We start from the raw sequence: 20,500 nt of genomic DNA on the forward strand, positions 1-20,500 counted from the left end.
GACGATGAGCCACGAGTGGAGGCTAGAAATGGCTTTGAGCCTGATGCTGTGGCTGGATGACCTCAGGGTCCCGGGGGTGGGCGCAGAGCGGAGAGAGCAAGACTCAAGAGCTGCCTCGAGGACAACCACGCTCTCCCCACCCCCCACCCAGCGTACCCACTCCCGCCACCCCCCCACACTTTTCCCAACAGGACAACAAACTCCATGCGCACAGGGGCCTCTGCTCTCAGGGACCCTGGCAGATGAGCAAGCAGTTTTGTGAGATGGAAGGAGCGCCTCCCAGCCTCAGGTGATGGGGCGCCAGGTAAATCCAGGCCCTTCAGGCAGGATGTGAGGGGGCCTTGGTGACTTCAAGTACTAAGTCTTATTACAGAGCAACAGACCACACACTGGACACGAGCTGCACACCTTGGACTATGTCACCCACGTGACACTCCAGACTGGTCACTCTACCTTAAACACTCCCACAGAACCAGGAGCAGCGAGTCACTGGTCAGAGGCTGCAGTGGCTCTGCTTGGCTGACCACTCAGTTCTCCTCCTCCTTGTAAGTTTTTCTTGGTCTCTTCCTGCATACTCATCCAACCTGATAAAATCTGGTCAGGAAGTAAACCTTCTTCACAAAGTCCACTGAAGATTTTCTAAATCTAACAGGCTGGCTGCAGCAGAGACCTGTCCAGGAACAGCTGGGAACGCCAGGTTCTGGCCTTGCTGTCAGCCCGCTCATGACCCTGGGGCAGGTAGGGGCCCCTCCTGGGAGCAGCTGCAGGTACAAAGGTCCAGACCTACCCCAGCAGGGAAGGTCCTCAGGGTCAGCTGAGGCGTCAAGTGATGGCATGAAGGCCAAGCCCTTCCTCTCCCCTCCCTGCCACTATAGGACCCCTACCTCCAGCCTGGGATCTCTGTTCTCCTGCACCAGCTCTCTGCTCTCAAGATTCCTGCTTCCCTTCGTGCCTCCCACCCATCAGAGTCATCAGGCTATGAGCTTCTCCTCTCCTGTCTCCATCTGACTGGCACTCTGGCCTCCTCAATCCCCACCCTGCACTCTGTGCCCCACTTGCTCCCTGGACACACAGCTGCTGTCTTCATACCAGAACTGGGCCTTCAACAACAGTCACTCTCACAGTTCTGGAGGCTGGAGGGCAAGGACCGAGGGGCCAGCAGGCCTGGTGTCTAACAAGGGCCATATCCAGACCTGCAGGTGTCCACTTGCTGTGTCCTCAGAGGGCAGGACTCTGGGCTCCTCCTCTTCTAACAAAGGCACAAATCTCCTCACAGCCTTGGCTAAACCTAAGCCCCCAGCTCCAAATACCATCACATGGGGTGTGAGGGCTGCAAATATGAACCCAGGGGAGATGGTCCTCCTATTCACGGCATCTATTATCAAAGCTTAAACCTCCAAGAGACAACCAGCCAAGTCCATCTCTTATCCTGACGTCCCAGCTGGGATCAGTTCCAAGGTCCTCATTCCAGGACAGCCCTTACCCTTCTGTCCACAAAGCCAGTCCAGCACCCCCCGACCTCACCCTGGTGTCATGCTCCCCCAGCTCCTCCAGAACTTCGCCTTGGCACCAGCACAAAAATACATGGCTCCAATACGTGCTTGTGAAAAGCAGAACTCACCAAGTAATACAGGAAAGACAGATTGGTCGCAGCTGCACTCTTCACTCTACTGTCCTTTTTTTCAAACATTTTTAAGGTCTCCACAGCCTAGAAATGAAAAATCTGCAAGTTGTTACCCTGAAACATGACAGCACTTAGACTGAAGTAGGGGACAAGATTAGTGTACCTGGACAGAGGACCTGGAAAGGCCAGGGGTGGCTAGTGTGTTAAGGAGAACAGGTGACAGGTCAGGAAATCAGTGATTATCAGGACTTGTGAGAAAGGACAAACTAGAAACAGTTAAAATTTCACAAAGGTCCCATCACTTCAAGGCAAACAGATGGAGAAACAATGGAATCAGTGACAGACTTTATTTTCTTGGGCTCCAAAATCACTGCAGACAGTGACTGCAGCCATGAAATTAAAAGCTCCTTGGAAGAAAAGCTATGACATATCTAGACAGTGTATTAAAATGCAGGGACACTAGTTTGCCAACAAAAGTCCATATAGTCAAAGCTATAGTCTTTCCTGTAGTTATGTATGGATATGAGAGTTGGACCATAAAGAGGCTGAGCACCAAAGAACTGATGCTTTCAAACTCTGGTGTTGGAGAAGACTCTTGAGAGTCCCTTGGACTGCAAGGAGATCAAACCAGTCAATCCTAAAGGAAATCAACCCTGAATATTCACTGGAAGGACTGATGCTGAAGCTCCAATACTCTGGCCACCTGATGCGAAGAGCTGACTCATTGGAAAAGACACTGATGCTGGGAAAGATTGAAGGCAGGAGGAGAAGGGGGAGACAAAGGATGAGATGGTTGGATGGCATCACTGACTCAGTGGACCTGAGTTTCAGCAAGCTCCAAGAGATAGTGAAGGACAGGGAAGCCTGGCATGCTGCAGTCCATCGGGTAGCAAAGAGTTGGACACAACTGAACAACAACAAGAAATAGTGAAGTTACGAACACAACTGGTGGGTCCACAGACGATTAGATTTGGCTGAGGGAGCAATAACAGTGGTTCTGTGAGCCTGTGATGTAGTCAGTGTTTACCTAAAGAAGACCATCTTCTCTCAGAGAACAATTAGAAAAGTCAGATAACTCACTAAAAATACTTTTGAGGGCACTGGAGAGCTACTGAGGCAACAGAATTTGAAGCCAAGATTCAACAAACACTGAGCCTAAATAAGCACAGTGAAAGAAAAGGCTGAGAAACATTCTTAAAACATGAGGGCCCTGTGGATGGAGGTGAAGAGAGGGACAGACATGATTGCAGCCTCAGGAAAGGAGACACAGCTTATCAGCCTCAAAAGTGGGATAGGAGCGATTCTGGAGCATTACAAAGTGACCTGCTGCAGATCCAAATGTGACTACACTCTGCAGCAAGAAGACTTTAAAGCATGTTCTTAACCCTCTGCAAGTCTGAGATGTCCCGACCAAGCAGGACACATGGGATGTCAGACTTAGAAGAAATAACACAAGTATTTAGAACCTCCAATATCCACTTAAAAACATGGACAGAATAAAAACATATTTCATATTTTAAGATTCTAAACTATAATATTCTGAAAAGACTACATAATTAAATTCTAATAAAGGGAACATTCTCAGGTATTTTTGGCTCTGAAGTAGGCAGTTTTCAAAATGTTCTTTACATGTTTTATGAATGTCTCCAACATTTGTTTTTAAAAGTAAAATAATATAAATGTATTTATAAATGAAACTGATAAAAGTTAACTTAATAAAATTTAGTTGTAAACAGAAAAATAAATAATGAAAATAAACAGTGTTAGTTTGGGGTTTTTTATCCCCTCCAAGAAGAATTGTTGTGGCTATTCAGTTGCTAAGTCATGTCTGACTCTTTGTGGCCCCATGAACTGCAGCACACCAGGCTTTCCTGTCTTTCACTATCTCCTGCAGTTTGCTCAAACTCATGTCCATTCAGTTGGAGATGTCATCCAACCATCTCATTCTCTGTTTCCCCTTTCTCCTCCTGCCCTCATTAGGAAAACAGGTAAATCTCTGTTTTGGTTTCTTTTCCTGGCTGATGCTGTCTGAAGCTACAGGCTTCAGCTTTCCTGAATGTGTCCATCTACCAACACTGGCCTTCACCCTGTCCATGTGCAGCTCTAGTGGAGTTCTTTCTCTGCGATAAAGATGACCACGGGGACCTCCCTAGCGGTCCACTGATTAGGACTCTGTGCTTCCACTGTTGGAGGCATGGCTCCATTCCTGATCAGGAACTAAAATCCCTGCAAGCTGCCTAGCATGGCCAAAAAAAGAAGGAAACAGGAGTAACAGGTCAAAATTAAAAACACAGCATTGTTAAAGGAAATTATGTTTAGAAATAAAAATACTACTCTACTTCATAATAATCACAGGTAATAGTATTCTAGAAAAGAGTTTCATAATAATATCGCTTTGACCATGAAATTCCATCTAAACACTTTTTTTTGCTGGTTTTATTCATGAAATAAGAGCAAGTACACAAGCCGAGCAGACCCAGCAGGGACGGTGACAACCAGGGGATGCAGAACTCCATCTCACCCACTCCACCCAGGGTCCCCTCCCCGTGGCTGACTGTATTCAGACTTACCCAAACACTAGGCTATCAGAGCGAGCAGGGCCTGGGAGGTGAGTGGGGCAGTCCCTGTGCATCTAAACACTTTTTTAAAACTTACTTGATTAAAGTCCTTTTGTCTCAGGTATGTAATTGCTTTGTTTATTTCCAGATCATTTGCCAGCTCTACATACTGAGAGGCTTTCACAACTTCAACACACCTATAAAAAAAAGCATAAAAAAGGTTATTTTAGGGGACTTCCCAGGTGGTACAGTGGTTAAGACTATGCACTCCCAATGCAGGGGGCATGGGTTAGACACCCGGTCAGGGAACGAGACCCTACATGCTACAACTAAGAGTTCATATGCCGCAGCTCAAGACCCCCTGTACCCAACTAAGACCTGGTGCAGCCAAACAAATAGATACGTAATTTTAAAAAATATTATAACTTTTAGAGTGTCCTTTGCTAATTTACCATATAATATGATTTGCTTGATAAGCAGAAATCACTATTTGCAATTATTTATTCATTTTTCTAATAACAAAATTTTAAATCAATAAAAGAAAACACCATGTCCATCCAATCACAGTGAATTTCTTTCTTACCAGTCATAACCTACAGCAAAGGATGTTTCAATTACAGGAGCAATGAGTTTTGCAGCTGTCATGATATACTTTTCTGCCATGGCTTTTCTACATCAAAAACACAAAACAGTTTTATTTAGAAATACGGTATAAAAAGTTTCAATTTACTCCTTAAAATATAAATTTATGCTACTGGAGAAGAGCAGAGAAACAGCTCTAGAAAGAATAAAGCAGCTGGGCAAAAGCGGAAATGTTGATCAGCTGTGGATGTGTCTGGTAGTGAAAGTAAAGTCTGATGCTGTAAAGAACAATACTGCATAGGAAGCTGGAATGTTACACCAATGAATCAAGGTAAATTGGATATGGTCAAGCAGGAGAGGGGAGAGTGAACACTGAGATCTTAGGAATCAGTGAACTAAAGTGGATGAGAATGGGTGAATTTAATCAGTGACCATTATATCTACTATTGTGGGCAAGAATTCTTTAGAAGAAATGGCGTAGCCCTCATAGTCAACATAAGAGTCCAAAATGCAGTACTTGGGGGCAATCTCAAAAACAACAGAATCATCTCGGCTCATTTCCAAGGCAAACCATTCAATATCACAGTAATCCAAGTCTATGCCCCAACCAGTAATGCTGAAGAAGCCGAAGTTGAATGGTTCTATGAAGACCTACAAGACCTTCTAGAATGAACACCAAAAAAAGATGTCCTTTTCATCATAGGGGACTGGAATGCAAAAGTAGGAAGTCAAGAGACACCTAGAGCAACAGGCAAGGTTGGCCTTGGAGTACAAAAGGAAGCAGGGCAAAGGCTAACAGAGTTTTGCCAAGAGAAGGCACTGGTCATAGCAAACATGCTCTTCCAACAACACAAGAGACGAGTCTAGACATGGACATCACCAGATGGTCAAATTATTTGCAGCCAAAGTTGGAGAAGCTATATACAGTCAGCAAAAAAAGACCAGGAGCTGACTGTGGCTCAGATCATCAGCTCCTTACTGCAAAATTCAGACTTAAATTGAAGAAAGTAGGGAAAACCTCTAGTTTATGACCTAAATCAAATCATTTATGATTATACAGTGGAGATGACAAACAGATTCAAGGGATTCAATTTGGTAGGAAGACTGCCTGAAGAACTATGGATGGAGGTTCATAACACTGTACAGTACGGGGTAACCAAAACTATCCCCAAGAAAAAGAAATGCAAAAAGGCAAAGTGGTTGTCTGGGGGGGCCTTACAAACAGCTGACAAAAGAAGAGAAAGGAAAGGCAAAGAAGAAAGGAAAAGATATACCCATGTGAATGCAGCACTCCAAAGACTATCAAGGAGAAATAAGAAAGCCTTCTTAAGTGAAGAATCAAAGAAATAGATGAAAACAATAGAATGGGAAGGACCAAAGATCTCTTCAAGAAAACTGGAGATACTAGCAGACTATTTCATGCAAAAATGGGCCCAATAAAGGACAGAAATGGCAAGGACCTAACAGAAGCAGAAGAGATTAAGAAGAGGTGACAAGAATACACAGAAGAACTACACAAAAAAGGTATTAATGACCAGGATAACCACAATGGTGTGGTCACTTGCCTAGAGCCAAACATCCTGGAGTGTGAAATCAAGTGGGCCTTAGGAAGCATTACTGTGAAAAAAGGTAGCAGAGATGACAGAATTCCAGATGAGCAATTTTAAATTCTAAAAGATGATGCTGTTAAAGTGTTCACTCAATATGCCAGCACATTTGGAAAACTCAGCAGTGGCCACTGGACTGGAAAAGGTCAGTTTTCATTCCAAATCCAAAGACAGGCAATGCCAAAGAATGTTCTAATTACTGCACAATTGCACTCATCTCACATGACAGTAAGACTATGGTCAAAATCCTTCAAACTAGGCTTTAGCAGTACATGAACTGAGAACTTCCAGATGTACAAGCTGGGTTTAGAAAAGGCAGGTGAACCCAAGATCAAATCACCAACATCTGGTGGATCACAGAAAAAGCAAGAGAATTCCAAAAAAACATCTACTTCTGCTTCAATGATTATGCTAAAGCCATTGACTGTATGGATCACAACAAACCATGGAAAATTCTTAGACATGGGAATACCAGACCTCCTTACCTGCCTCCAGAGAATCCTGTATGCAGGTCAAGAAGCAACAGAACTGGACATGGAACAGCAGACTGGTTCCAAATCAGGAAAGGAGTACATCAGGGCTATATATTGTCACCATGCTTATTTAACTTATATGCAGAGTACATCATGAGAAATGCTGAGCTAGATGAAGCACAAGCTGGAATCAAGATTGCCAAGAGAAATATCAACAATCTCAGATATGCAGATAACACCACCCTTATGGCAGAAAGTGAAGAAGAACTAAAAAGCCTCCTGATGAAAGCCAAAGAGGAGAGTGAAAAAGCTGGCTTAAAACTCAACATTCAGAAAACTAAGATCATGGCATCTGGTGCCATCATTTCATAGCAAATAGATGGAAACAGTGACAGACTTGATTTTTTTGGTCTCCAAAATCACTGCAGATGGTGATTGCAGCCATGAAATTAAAAGACACTTGTTCCTTGGAAAAAAAGCTATGACTAACCTAGACAGCATATTAAAAAGCAGAGACATTACTTTATCAACAAAGGTCCATCTAGTCAAGGCTATGGTTTCTCCAGTAGTCATGTATGGATGTGAGAGTTGGACCATAAAGAAAGCTGAGCATCAAAGAGTTGATGCTTTTGAGCTGTGGTGTTGGAGAAGACTCTTGAGAGTCCCTTGGAGAGCAAGGAGATCCAACCAGTCCATCCTAAAGGAAATCAGTTCTGAATATTCATTGGAAGGACTGATGCTGAAGCTGAAACTCCAATACTTTTGGCCAACTGATGGGAAGAACTAACTCATTGGAAAAGACTCTGATGCTGAAAAAGATTGAAGGTGGGAGGAGAAACGGCTGACAGAGGATGAGATGGTTGGATGGCATCACCGACTCAATGGACATGAGTTTGAGTAAGCTCCGGGAGTTGGTGATGGACAGGGAGGCCTGGCGTGCTGCAGTCCATGGGGTTGCAAAGAGTCAGGCACAACTGAGCTGAAATGAACTGCTCCTTGGAAGAAAAGCTATAACAAGCATAGACAGTGTATTAAAAAGCAGAGATATCACTTTGCCGACAAAAGTCCATCTAGTCAAAGCTATGGTTTTTACAGTAATTGTGTACGGATGTGAGAGTAGGACCATAAAGAAGGCTGTGCATCAAGAACTGATGCTTTTGAACTGTGGTGTTGGAGAAGACTCTTGAGAGTCCCTTGGACTGCAAGAAGATCAAACCAGTCAATCCTAAAGGAAATCAACCCTGAATATTCATGGAAGGACTGATGCTAAAGCTCTAATACTTTGGCTAGCTGATGCAAACAGCTGACTGACTGGAAAAGACCCTGATGCTAGGAAAGACTGAGAGGAGGAAAAGCGGGCGACAGAGAATGAGATGGTTGCATAGCATCACTGACTTAATGGACGCAAGTTTGAGCAAGCTCCGGGAGATGGTGAAGGACAGGGAAGCCTGGTGCTGCAGTTTATGGGGTCACAAAGAGTCGGACACGACCTAGCGACTGAACAACAACGATAACAACGAGCATAAACACTGTCTATGGGCAGCTATGTTAGCAATCTATTTACAAATCAGGTTGAAAACCATGACTGGGAAACGGGATTAGAAGGCCATGATGACCTGTGGGATCAGCAGTTCTTCGTCTGTGATGCCTCTGATGAAAGAAGAAAAGCATGAAGTGGAAGGGGGAGGGAGGGGACAGACACAGGACTCTGCAGCTGAAGCTCTGGGACCTGTACCATCTGGGGAAGTGAAAGAGTGAAAACCACCACTGAAGAAGCTATGGTAAATACCAGAACTGAACTGCTACATGTCTCTACAGAGCTGCCTAATCTTCACCTTTCATACAAATGGAGTCAGATTCATGTTTACTGTAGCATATGTCAGTATTTCACTCATTTTATGGCTAAATAATATTTCCTTGTATGGATGGACCAGATATTTTTTATCTATTCATGTTGTGGACATTTGGGTTGCTTCCCTTCTTGGATGGCTGCTATGAACATTTGTTAAGTGACTGTGCAGATGTATGCTCTAATTTTAAGCATGTTCATAACTGCTCATTGAAGCATTTTTATCATGGTTGCTTTAAAATTTATCAAATATTCTAACATCTCTGTTATTTCAGTGTTGGCATCTATGGATTATCTTTTTTTCACTGAGATCTTCCTGGTTCTTGGTTTGGTGAGTGATTACTGATCAAAACTTGGACATTTTGAGGAGTTCCCTAGCAACCTAGTGGTTAGGGTTCTGGGTTTTCACTGCCATGGTCTGGGTTCAATTCCTGGGTCAGGGAACTGAGATCTCCTGCAAGCTGCAGCACAGCCAAAAAAAAAAAAAAGAAAGAAAGAAATTTTGACATTTTTGGTATATATATGATGATGGAATATTACTCAGCCATAAAAAAGAATGAAATAACGTCATGTGCAGCAACACTAATGGAGCTAGAGATGATCATACTAAGTCAAATATGCTGTTTATATGTGGAATCTAAAAAAATGATACAAACAAACTTATTTACAAAACAGACTCACAGGCATAGAAAACAAAGGGGAATGGGGAGTGTATATATATTAATACATAGAGAGTAAATCAACTGTTTCAATAAAAAGTTAAAAATAAAATAATGTTCATTCAGGATCTTCAATACTACTTTCACCTTGATTTTAAGGATTTGGGAAGTGATGTATTTTAAAGAGGCAAATGCTTTTGTATTTTATTTGGAAAAAAACTGATAGGTAGAAAATAAAAAGACTGAATTTTATTGAAATCTTCTGTTTTAGCTGTCTTTCTTGACATCACTCCAGCAGGCGGAAAAGAGATATCACCTCATCACTTGCAGATAAAGGGAGACGCCCACATTCCCCACAGCCTGCTCTGACCCTTACCTTGTCCTTTGGCTAAAGAAAGCAGGCTTTTTAAAAAATGCAGCCCCTGGCTTTCTGACTCCCTATTTCTTCAGCTCCCAGTCTTGGAAGCATGAGGGGATCACTGCCAGGCTGCTCCTCAAGTCACTAGGGCCCTTGCTCATTTGCCCTCTTGTCTCCACATTTCTTCTCATTTTGTTTTATATACAATTCCCAGGGTTTTTATTTGTACTTAGTGGGACAAACATGGAAAAGTACATCTACTCCATCTTCCCAAAAGGATAAGCTTAATTTTTACTGTTAAACTAACTCCTAAGGATTGAGGGCTCTCCATACACAGAGCTTCCCAGGTGGCTCTAGTGGTAAAAAAAAAAACCTGCCTGCCAACGCAGGGCACCTAAGGGACATGGGTTAGATCCCTGGGTCAGGAAGATCCCCTGGAGAAGACCATGGCAACCCACTCCAGTATTCTTGCCTGGAGAATCCCCACGGACAGAGGAACTTGGAGGGCTACAGTCAAGAGGGTCACATAGAGTCGGACACTACTAAAGTGACTTAGCATGCATGTATACATACAATGGAATATTATTCAGCCTTAAAAATGAAGGAAATCCTGTCACATGCTAAACACAGATGAAAAGCCAGTCACAAATGAACAAATACTGTGATTCCACTCAGATGAGGTCCCCAGAGCAGTGGATTTCATATAACAGACAGCAGAGTGGTGGCTGCCAGAGACTGCTGGGTAGGCAGGAGTTGGCGGTGGGGAGTTGTGCAGTGGGTACTGAGCTGCAGTGTGGAAGACGAAGACTTCTGAACACCAGTCACAAATCAATGTGAATGTTCCAATACTTAACACTATCTTTGAAAAGAAGTATTATCTACCGTGGTTGAGATAAATTTTACATTATGTATATTTTACCACGATTTAAAAAAACTGAGCCCTCTCTCATACGATATAATTCCTAAGATGCCTGATGCATACTCAATACTAGAATGTTCAAGCCATACTTGACAGAGACTAGGTACCATCCTGGAGAAAGAAAGAAAAGATATAAAGAGAAAGAACTTTGTCTTTGGGAGCTACAATTTAATTGGGCAGGATAAAAATACAGAGAGATATGTTCAAACAAAGATAATATGAACAAAGTCCTAATATTGCACCAGATGCAGAGGGAAAGCAAACTACAGAGAAACTGAGTAAAAATAACTGGGATTAACATGAGGACTGAGATTATTTTGAAGGAGAAAACAGAATTCAGTAAAGACAGAAACGGTGACACAGCACTATTCTAGAAATATACTGAACACAACGAGTTTTGAAAGCAATAATCAGAATGCACATTCAAGTCTCTTAGAGAAGTTAAGACCACATTTAATCGTTAAGTGCCCAAAATATTACCTTTCACGTTCCATTTGTCTCAGATGATCATTTTTTATAGCTTCAATCACTAAATTAGTATGTGGGTCATCCTGGGGGAAAAGTGAGGGAATCAGAAGTAAACACTGAGAACTGGGTGGCTAATCAGCCTCAGCACTAGGCCACTGTGCACAGTGGAGAGTGAGTGAGTCTTTCTGAACTGTTTTCCTCATGTAAAGCAGAACTTTCTCTTTCTTCGGATGACCTGTCATACTCTTCACTGAACTAATGCAGATTCTAGCAGCTGACACAAGGTCAGGCTGGAAAGCATAGGACCAAGAATATGGAAGCCATGGTTGTCAGTACAAACGGGTGAAATCCTAAGTCATATGTAATTGCTTTAATGACATCAGTGACTTAGTATGACCCTACATTGACCTCTACTTCCTATTGAAGACACGGATGATTTCTTTCACAATATACATTATTTTTTCTCAATATGAAAGTTATATATGATAATTAACATCTACCCAGCACTTACTATGTTCCAGGATTAAGCATTTAACATGCACTCCCTCATTCGATCCTCACAACCCTATACAGCAGGCTATTGTAATTAGTGCTATTTTAAATACAAAGGACAAGGAGAATAAATACTGAGAAGTGGGGCCAACCACCACACTACCATTCCCTTGTAATCCATCAAGAAAATCTACCAGGTTCCTTTTATGAAATCAACATTACTATACCATCACGATCTATCAACACGGACAATTTCACATGATTTGACTTCACATAAGATAACATTAAGGAATGATAATTTTTCATAAGATTCTCCCTTTTGTTTTTTGAGTAAAATTGTGCAGTCTGTTTAAACCATAATCTCCAGCCCTATTTCAATAGTTCCGTTGTCAACCTAATCTAAATAACATGAAAATGAAAAAACACATTAATACAGGACTGGCAGAAACCTGAAGAGTCATCCATCCCAACTTCATCACTTCTGGAGACAGAGAAGCACAGCTAATTAGGAGCTGGCTATGTAAGAGTCTTCTTCATACTCACGCTTGGCGAAATGTATTTATCATCTTCATCAATTTCTAGTGGAACAGCAATCAGTTTTTGGAATGACTTCTTCATTTTTTCTCGATCTCCAATGGCAAAGTAACTAAGAATCAGATTGAAGCCTGCCTTCAGATTTGGAGCCATACCCATGATGTGCTCAAAAGAAGAGATGGCGTCCGAATACTGCCCAGTTTTAATAAATGTGACTCCAATGTTCTGCATAATTTTAATCCTGAAAAAAAAAATGGACTCCCTTTAAAAGTTTGAACTCCCCAGCTGGCAATCAAGTTATTCCACAAATAATTTCCTCCTTTTCTTTGCCATGTTACTTCTTGTTTTGTTAAAGATTTACTGAGGTTTATTTTACACATTACAAAATTCACTTGCTTTAAGTATGTGATTCAGTAACTATTGCTGTACTAACATAGATGTGAAACCACAATCACACTCTAAGTCATTTCCATTTCCCTAGAAAGAACACCTGTGCCTACCTGCAATCACTCCTCAGTCTAGCCTCCAGCCTCAGGCAAACGCTAATTTCCTTTCTGTCTCTCTGGACTGGACTTGCCTTTCTAGACATTGCATATGAAAGGAGTTATTCAACATGGGACAGTGGAGCCTGGTGGGCTGCCGTCTATGGGGTCGCACAGAGTTGGACACGACTGAAGCGACTTAGCAGCAGCAGCAGCATACAACATGTGATACCCTGTACCTTCATTCAATTAGCATAATTTTTGAGGTTCCTCCATATCACAGCATGTAAGAGGATGTCATTCCTTTTTCATTGCTGAATAGTATTCTACCCTGCAGCTATACCACCTTCCATCCATTGACTACGTGATAGATACTTGGACTGCTTCTACTTTTTGGATATTATAATACTGCTACAAACACTCATGTACAATCCTTTGTGATGATATATGTTTTCGTTTCTCTTGGTTATATACCTAACAGTGGAATTGGTCGTATAGTAAATTTGCATTTAATTTTTTAAAAAAACAATCTTATTATTTTCCAAAGTGTCTGTGCTATTTTATATTCCCAGTGCATAAGGACTCTCATTTCTCTGCATCTTCCTCAGCACTGATCATTGTCTATATTTGATGACAGCTATTCTACCTTATTTCCAACCACTCCTTAACATAATCCCATTTCAGCTAAAGCCCTTTATTCATAATTCTCTGACCATCAGACCATGGTGTTTCCCAGCCTTTTCTCAGTGTCCTTTTGTCTGGAATGCAATCTCTGTTTTCACTTCAGTAACCAACTCAAGTGTACCTCCTTCACTAAGCCTTTCCTGACCTTTCCTGAGAATTCCTGTTCTCAGTAATTATTCCTGCAACTTAAGAAATATCAATAACCTCAGATATGCAGATGACACCACCCTTATGGCAGAAAGTGAAGAAGAACTAAAGAGCCTCTTGATGAAAGCAAAAGAGGAGAGTGAAAAAGTTGGCTTAAAGCTCAACATTTGGAAAACTAAGATCATGGCATCCAGTCCCATCACTTCATGGCAAATAGATCGGGAAACAGTGGAAATAGTGGCTGACTTTATTTTTCTGGGCTCCAAAATCACTGCAGATGGTGACTTCAGCCAAGAAATTAAAAGATGCTTACTCCTTGGCAGGAAAGTTATGACCAACCTAGACAGCGTATTAAAAAGCAGAAACATTACTTTGTCAACAAAGGTCCATCTAGTCAAGGCTATGGTTTTTCCAGTGGTCATGTATGGATGTGAGAGTTGGACTATAAAGAAAGCTGAGCACAGAAGAATTGATGCTTTTGAACTGTGGTGTTGGAGAAGACTCTTGAGAGTCCCTTGACTGCAAGGAGATCCAACCAGTCCATCCTAAAGGAGATCAGTCATGGGTGTTCATTGGAAGGACTGATGTTGAAGCTGAAACTCCAATACTCTGGCCACCTGATGCGAAGAGCTGACTCACTGGAAAAGACCCTGATGCTGGGAAAGATGAGGGCAGGAGAAGGGGACAACAGAGGATGAGATGGTTGGATGGCATCACTGACTCAATGGACATGGGTTTGGGTGGACTCCGGGAGCTGGTGATGGACAGGGAGGCCTGGTGTGCTGTGGTTCATGGTGTCGTAAAGAGTCATACACGACTGAGCGACTGAAGTGAACTGAACTGAACTGAATTACCATTCTACCTCTTGACTGTGCATTGTTAAGTACGTACCATATACTATATAATACTATCTTTTTCTAAAATGTTTAAATTCTTGGTCTCAGCTGGGTTAAAAGTACCTCAAGGGCACTATGTTCTATAAGTTAGATAACTGCTGATGATAGTGAGATATCTTGCATAATTCGAAAGCAAATGTTTGCGAAAAGTGGCATTTACAAATAAATTAACTTTCTCAAGGGAATTGCACTGTGCCCAGGAGAAATTATGAACAGTAAATATCCTAGAAACCTATGTTCCCTTAGTTATTACCAGACTAAGATAACTTACTGTTTCTGCTCTTAAAATATTATAATAGGAAATACCCCAGCACCTCCCCTGCCCACCTCTTCTAAGAGTCAACAGTAACCCTTCCTTCACTATTTCCTCCTTGAGCTCCAGTAAGAATGTAAGGAATTAAGTATCCAGTCTCGCACTCTGGAGTCGGCTATGTTCTAAACAACTGCTGTCTGATTTGGTGTATTACAGTGCTAATGGCCTGGAGGGTTATTTCCTATATAGGCCCATTAGCTTAGTTTTATTCCAACTGATCACATATCATGCCTTTAACCTTTAGCTTCCATCATACAAATGCATGCAAGGGTCAGACCAAAATACTACAGCTATAAGAAAAATCTAACACCTCTCATGTACACATACCACAAAGCACTCAGTCCACTGGCAACATGTCAGAAGAGTGACTTTGTTTCTGAAGAATGACAAATTTTACAAACTTACCTCATTTCTTTATGGACACTTGGAATTTGATCTAAGGCCATTCGGTAGAATTTAATGGCTTTGGAATAATTTCTTTGCTTTAAATAAATATTTCCCATATTCACTTTCAACCGTCCTAATTTAAAAAAAAAATTAATGAATATATAATATCCGATTTCTTTTACTTTTTCTATGAGACCAAAAAGTATACAGTATAAATGCTAAATATAAACAACAATCTCTTGTGGATAAAGTCTACAAGGGAAAGCATGTTCCATGGGGTTGCTATGGCTAATTCTACTTGTGATACAGAACATAGTTTTCATTTACTATTAGGCAATATGTCTCATACCAACTATTTTTTTTCATTTGTATTTGTGTGAATTTTTATATCCTTTAAGCAGGACACTATAAATTTAACTTGCTTAGAGTACACATCATTTCATAAGAATAACTGAAGAAACTGTAAATTAACACTACAAAAGAACTATACTTATCAGAAAAACTAACTACACACACCTACCTGCATTGCTAAACATCTTATTTTTCACTATAACTTGATACGTATTTAGTGCTTCAGCATACATCTCATTAGCTGAATACTGACTGGCCAAGTTGAAAAGAACCTAAGGAAAAAATATTGCAAAGAAACATATAATGATCATCTTAGGTCCCTTTTGCCTATCTTTCTAGAGATTAAAATACTATAACAATGTTAGTTGCCTCTATCAAGACTCCCAAACCATTAAGAAATGAAGTCCACAGAGAGTATCTTGCATTCCAGCATGAACCAGAACATTAGGACAGGTGGAGCTATCCTCTAAATTCCACCTAATTTTCCATGTATTCTTTCTAGTCAATGGATTTGCTATCCTTTAATCTCAGGAAGACCCACAAAGCGTATATGTGTATTGTTAGTATTGCTGGTAATAAAAAGAGTAAGGAAGATAGTGGACCAAATTCTCTTTGAAAACATAAACATTATGTGGAAATATCTTAAACCTTAATTTGTAGAGTACTGCTGCTCTATATGCAAATTTATAATTTAAATAATTGAGCTATAGTAAAGTATGTTCCTAGAGGAAAAAGATGATCATTGTAAATCATTCCCAAATCTAAAGATTCCATGGAATCTAAAAATATTAACTATAAATAGTAAACGTCTAAATTCTTCTTCCTCTAAGTTTCAATGTCCCTTTTTTTCCACTTGTTTAGCATATGAAGACTTCTCCTACTGAAAATGCATCCTTTTAAACATCACTATATATATGAAAGAAGTGTCTTTTCAGAATTGAATAAATTTTGCTAGAAATTAGCTGATTTTTTTTTCCCCTACTATCCTCACAGGACACTGTCTTATTAATCTAGTTTGAAGCTCTCTAAGATCACAGACAAAAATGTCCACGTTCAAATCTTATTATCTAACTATGTTGTTGACGGATGTTCACTAGACTTATTGTGGTGATCATTTCATAATATATACAAATATCAAGTTGAATACCTGAAATTAACAGAGCATTGAATCACAATTATACCTCAAAACAAAACAAAACAAAAGGAATCTTGTCACGGTAAGCACACTGAATAGAGCCCAAATATTAGTAATCTTCAAGAGTCCTTAGCTGGAAGGTTTACTAGTATTTACTGCATTATTAAAAATGACTAAATTAAAGAAGATCACTGTACAGACCAAAGATGAGAGTGGTCCCATTAACTGAAGAGCATTATTAACCTAATTCTAGGCACCTTAAGTCCAGTAAAGAGAAAACAAGAAAGAAAAAAGACTTCTAGAATCTATAATTCTCCCCAAAATATCCGTATTCAACAGGCATTTTGTACTTACTGAGTAAGTTAAATCCAAGTTGATGTTCTCTGGCCTTGTAACTTGTTCTCGTTGCCTCACCAGGACTCTCTCCTTTCTGCCTGCATCTTTTGCCTTTTCCAAGGCCTGAAACCAAGTGTATATGGTGTCAACTCCTTCACAAACTCACATAGCTCTTGGTGCATCAGAGGCGCCTGTAGCTGCATTACCCCTACTTCCTGGGTGCTCTGAGCGCTCCTACTATAACTCCCTTCCTCTCTGTCTAACCGTGAGCTCTCATTCCTCATGGAAAGTCCATGTGTCTTCTCTGGGAAAGAAGGGGAAGCACAGGGTGGGGGCTAATACCTGGACCATACCTGCCCACACTGAGTTTCTCATCACCTCTCCTCCTACCACCTTTAGGTCTAACCATGCCTACCTACATGTCTGACCTACCACCGTCAGGGCTTCCCTGGTGGCCCAGCCAATAAAGAATCTGCCTACAATGCAGGAGACCTGAGTTCAATCCCTGGGTTGGGAAGATCCCCTGGAGGAGGAAATGGCAACCCACTTCAGTATTCTTGCCTGGAGAATTCCATGGATAGAGAAGCCTGGCCGGCTATAGTCCATGGGGTCACAAAGAATCCGACATGACTGAGCGACTAAAACTTTCACTGCATGCCTCTCTACTTCTTTTTTCCTTTCAGCTCCTGAATCTTTGGTGTTTTAATTCAATCGCATGAGAAAGGAATTAGGTGAGTTTGTTTGGTTTCTGGGATGCTCAAAGTATAGATAAGCCACGGATAACTGCTACCTAATAGGACAACAGATCCTCAGTTTCACTAAGATCTTACTCAGAACATTAAGAACCTTTAACTGATTTCCACGGAGAGACTGACCAGTCCCATTAATGCCTTAATCTGATAATTAAGTCACAGAAACTGTATTTATGTGGTGTGATGATCAAAGTAATGTGAACAAAGCATCTAAGAGAAAAAAAATTAATTAAAAAAAAAAGCCACAGAGTTGGATTCCCAAAAAGCAAACCACGAGTTTGTAGTTTTACTTAGGACAAAATATTTTAGGGCAGTGAGGCTTAAATAAGAAAAAAAGCCCTTAGTACTTTTTTTTATGGATCACAGTAGCTCTGCCTTCAGCAGGCTGTGCATCAATCCAGTAATCGACCAGGCTGAAAAATTTAGTCAACTGATACATCAGAATTTTCTCTCCTCGTTAAATGACCAATGAGAAAAATTACAAAATAAGCCAACTGTTTTGACATCAGAGTTTATGAAGCAGAGTTAAAACTGTAGGCTCTCAAAATAATTATTTCAGTGAAAACTCCAAGGCCAGTCCACAGCAAAATGAAAATATTTATCTAGCTGTGTGCATGTATGGGTGCATACACAAAAGTAGACACATACTCACACACTTCATCATCTTGAATCTTAATCAGTTTATGGACTTACCAATTTTAAGTCTCCACAACTGTTAGCAATACAGCTTTCCTCTACCAACTCATTTACTTTCTTCTCTAATTGTCTGATCTTTTCTTCTGGACTGTTAAAGAAAAAACCAAGTATATTCTGAATCATTCAATCACTAATAATATATATTAAATTTAACTTACTTTTAACATAGTCCATCATGTGCTCATTAACTTTAAAAGTAGGTCACAGATAAGACAAATACATAAATGGCAATGAACAATAAATGTACCACTGTTTTTAATAACCACAATATATATTCATAATAATAGTAAATATAGCTAACACTTTTTCAGCATAAGTGTAATTTAATTTTGAGCTAAATGCTTTACCCTAATTATGTCACTTAATCTTCATAAAAACATTTGATACAGTTACTATCATAATTTCATTTAACTGACAGGGAAACTGAGGTTTACAAAGTTAAGTACTGGCAGTCCAGTGGTTAGGACTCTGCACACTTCCACTGCAGGAGGCTCAGGTTCAATCTATGGTTGGGGAACTGAGATCCCACAAGTGGTGTTCAGTTCAGTTCAGTTCAGTCGCTCAGTCGTGTCCGACTCTTTGCAACCCCATGAATTGCAGCACGCCAGGCCTCCCTGTCCATCACCAACTCCCAGAGTTCACCCAAACTCACGTCCATTGAGTCAGTGATGCCATCCAGCCATCTCATCCTCTGTTGTCCCCTTTTCCTCCTGCCCCCAATCCCTCCCAGCATCAGAGTCTTTTCCAATGAGTCAACTCTTCATGTGAGGTGGCCAAAGTACTGGAGTTTCAGCTTTAGCATCATTCCTTCCAAAGAACACCCAGGACTGATCTCCTTTAGAATGGACTGGTTGGATATCCTTTAAGTCAGCAAAAACAAGACCAGGAGCTGACTGTGGCTCAGATCATGAACTCCTTATTGCCAAATTCAGACTTAAATTGAAGAAAGTAGGGAAAACCACTAGACCATTCAGGTATGACCTAAATCAAATCCCTTATGATTATACAGTAGAAGTGAGAAATAGATTTAAGGGACTAAATCTGATAGATAGAGTGCCTGATGAACTATGGACTGAGGTTCCTGACATTGTACAGGAGACAGGGATCAAGACCATCCCCATGGAAAAAAAATGCAAAAAAGCAAAATGGCTGTCTGGGGAGGTCTTACAAATAGCTGTGAAAAGAAGAGAAGTGGAAAGCAAAGGAGAAAACGAAAGATATAAGCATCTGAATGCAGAATTCCAAAGAATAGCAAGGAGAGATAAGAAAGCCTTCCTCAGTGATCAATGCAAAGAAACAGGAAAACAACGGAATGGGAAAGACTAGAGATCTCTTCAAGAAAATTAGAGATACCATGGGAACATTTCATGCAAAGATGGGCTCGATAAAGGACAGAAATGGTATGGACCTAACAGAAGCAGAAGATATTAAGAAGAGGTGGCAAGAAGACACAGAAGAACTATACAAAAATGATCTTCATGACCCAGATAATCACAATGGTGTGATCACTCACCTAGAGCCAGACATCCTGGAATGTGAAGTCAAGTGGGCCTTAGAAAGCATCACTAAGAACAAAGCTAGTAGAGGTGATGGAATTCCAGTTGAACTATTTTAAATCCTGGAAGAGGATGCTGTGAAAGTGCTGCATTCAATATGCCAGCAAATTTGGAAAACTCAGCAGTGGCCACAGGACTGGAAAAGGTCAGTTTTCATTCCAATACCAAAGAAAGGCAATGCTAAAGAATGCTCAAACTACTGCACAATTGCACTCATCTCACACGCTAGTAAAGTAATGCTCAAAATTCTCCAAGCCAGGCTTCAGCAATATGTGAACCATGAACTTCCAGATGTTCAAGCTGGTTTTAGAAAAGGCAGAGGAACCAGAGATCAAATTGCCAATATCCACTGGATCATCAAAAAAGGAAGAGAGTTCCAGAAAAACATCTATTTCTGCTTTATTGACTATGCCAAAGCCTTTGACTGTGTGGATCACAATAAACTGTGGAAAATTCTAAAGGAGATGAGAATACCAGACCACCTGACCTGCCTCTTGAGAAATCTGTATGCAGGTCAGGAAGCAACAGTTAGAACTGGACATGGAACAACAGGCTGGTTCCAAATAGGAAAAGGAGTACGTCAAGGCTGTATACTGTCACCCTGCTTATTTAACTTATGTGCAGAGTACATCATGAGAAATG

At 40.8% G+C, this 20,500-nt stretch overlaps 1 protein-coding gene across 3 annotated transcripts in view; it reads right to left on the reverse strand.

Annotated features, from left to right (window-relative positions):
• Positions 1-20,500, reverse strand: part of IFT88 (intraflagellar transport 88) — a 62,416-nt gene that overhangs the window by 19,479 nt on the left and 22,437 nt on the right. For all 3 annotated transcript variants that reach the window (XM_040266808.1, XM_040266810.1, XM_040266809.1), the window contains 9 exons: positions 18,300-18,390; positions 16,873-16,977; positions 15,553-15,655; positions 15,051-15,165; positions 12,133-12,364; positions 11,110-11,180; positions 4,766-4,852; positions 4,280-4,379; positions 1,622-1,708 (listed from right to left, as the gene is read on the reverse strand). In XM_040266808.1, the coding sequence (XP_040122742.1) occupies positions 1,622-1,708; positions 4,280-4,379; positions 4,766-4,852; positions 11,110-11,180; positions 12,133-12,364; positions 15,051-15,165; positions 15,553-15,655; positions 16,873-16,977; positions 18,300-18,390 (991 nt within the window). The remainder of the gene's footprint in view (positions 1-1,621; positions 1,709-4,279; positions 4,380-4,765; positions 4,853-11,109; positions 11,181-12,132; positions 12,365-15,050; positions 15,166-15,552; positions 15,656-16,872; positions 16,978-18,299; positions 18,391-20,500) is intronic.

The sequence above is a fragment of the Oryx dammah genome, unplaced genomic scaffold, assembly GCF_014754425.2.
Source record: "Oryx dammah isolate SB20612 unplaced genomic scaffold, SCBI_Odam_1.1 HiC_scaffold_24, whole genome shotgun sequence".
NCBI lineage: Eukaryota > Metazoa > Chordata > Mammalia > Artiodactyla > Bovidae > Oryx > Oryx dammah.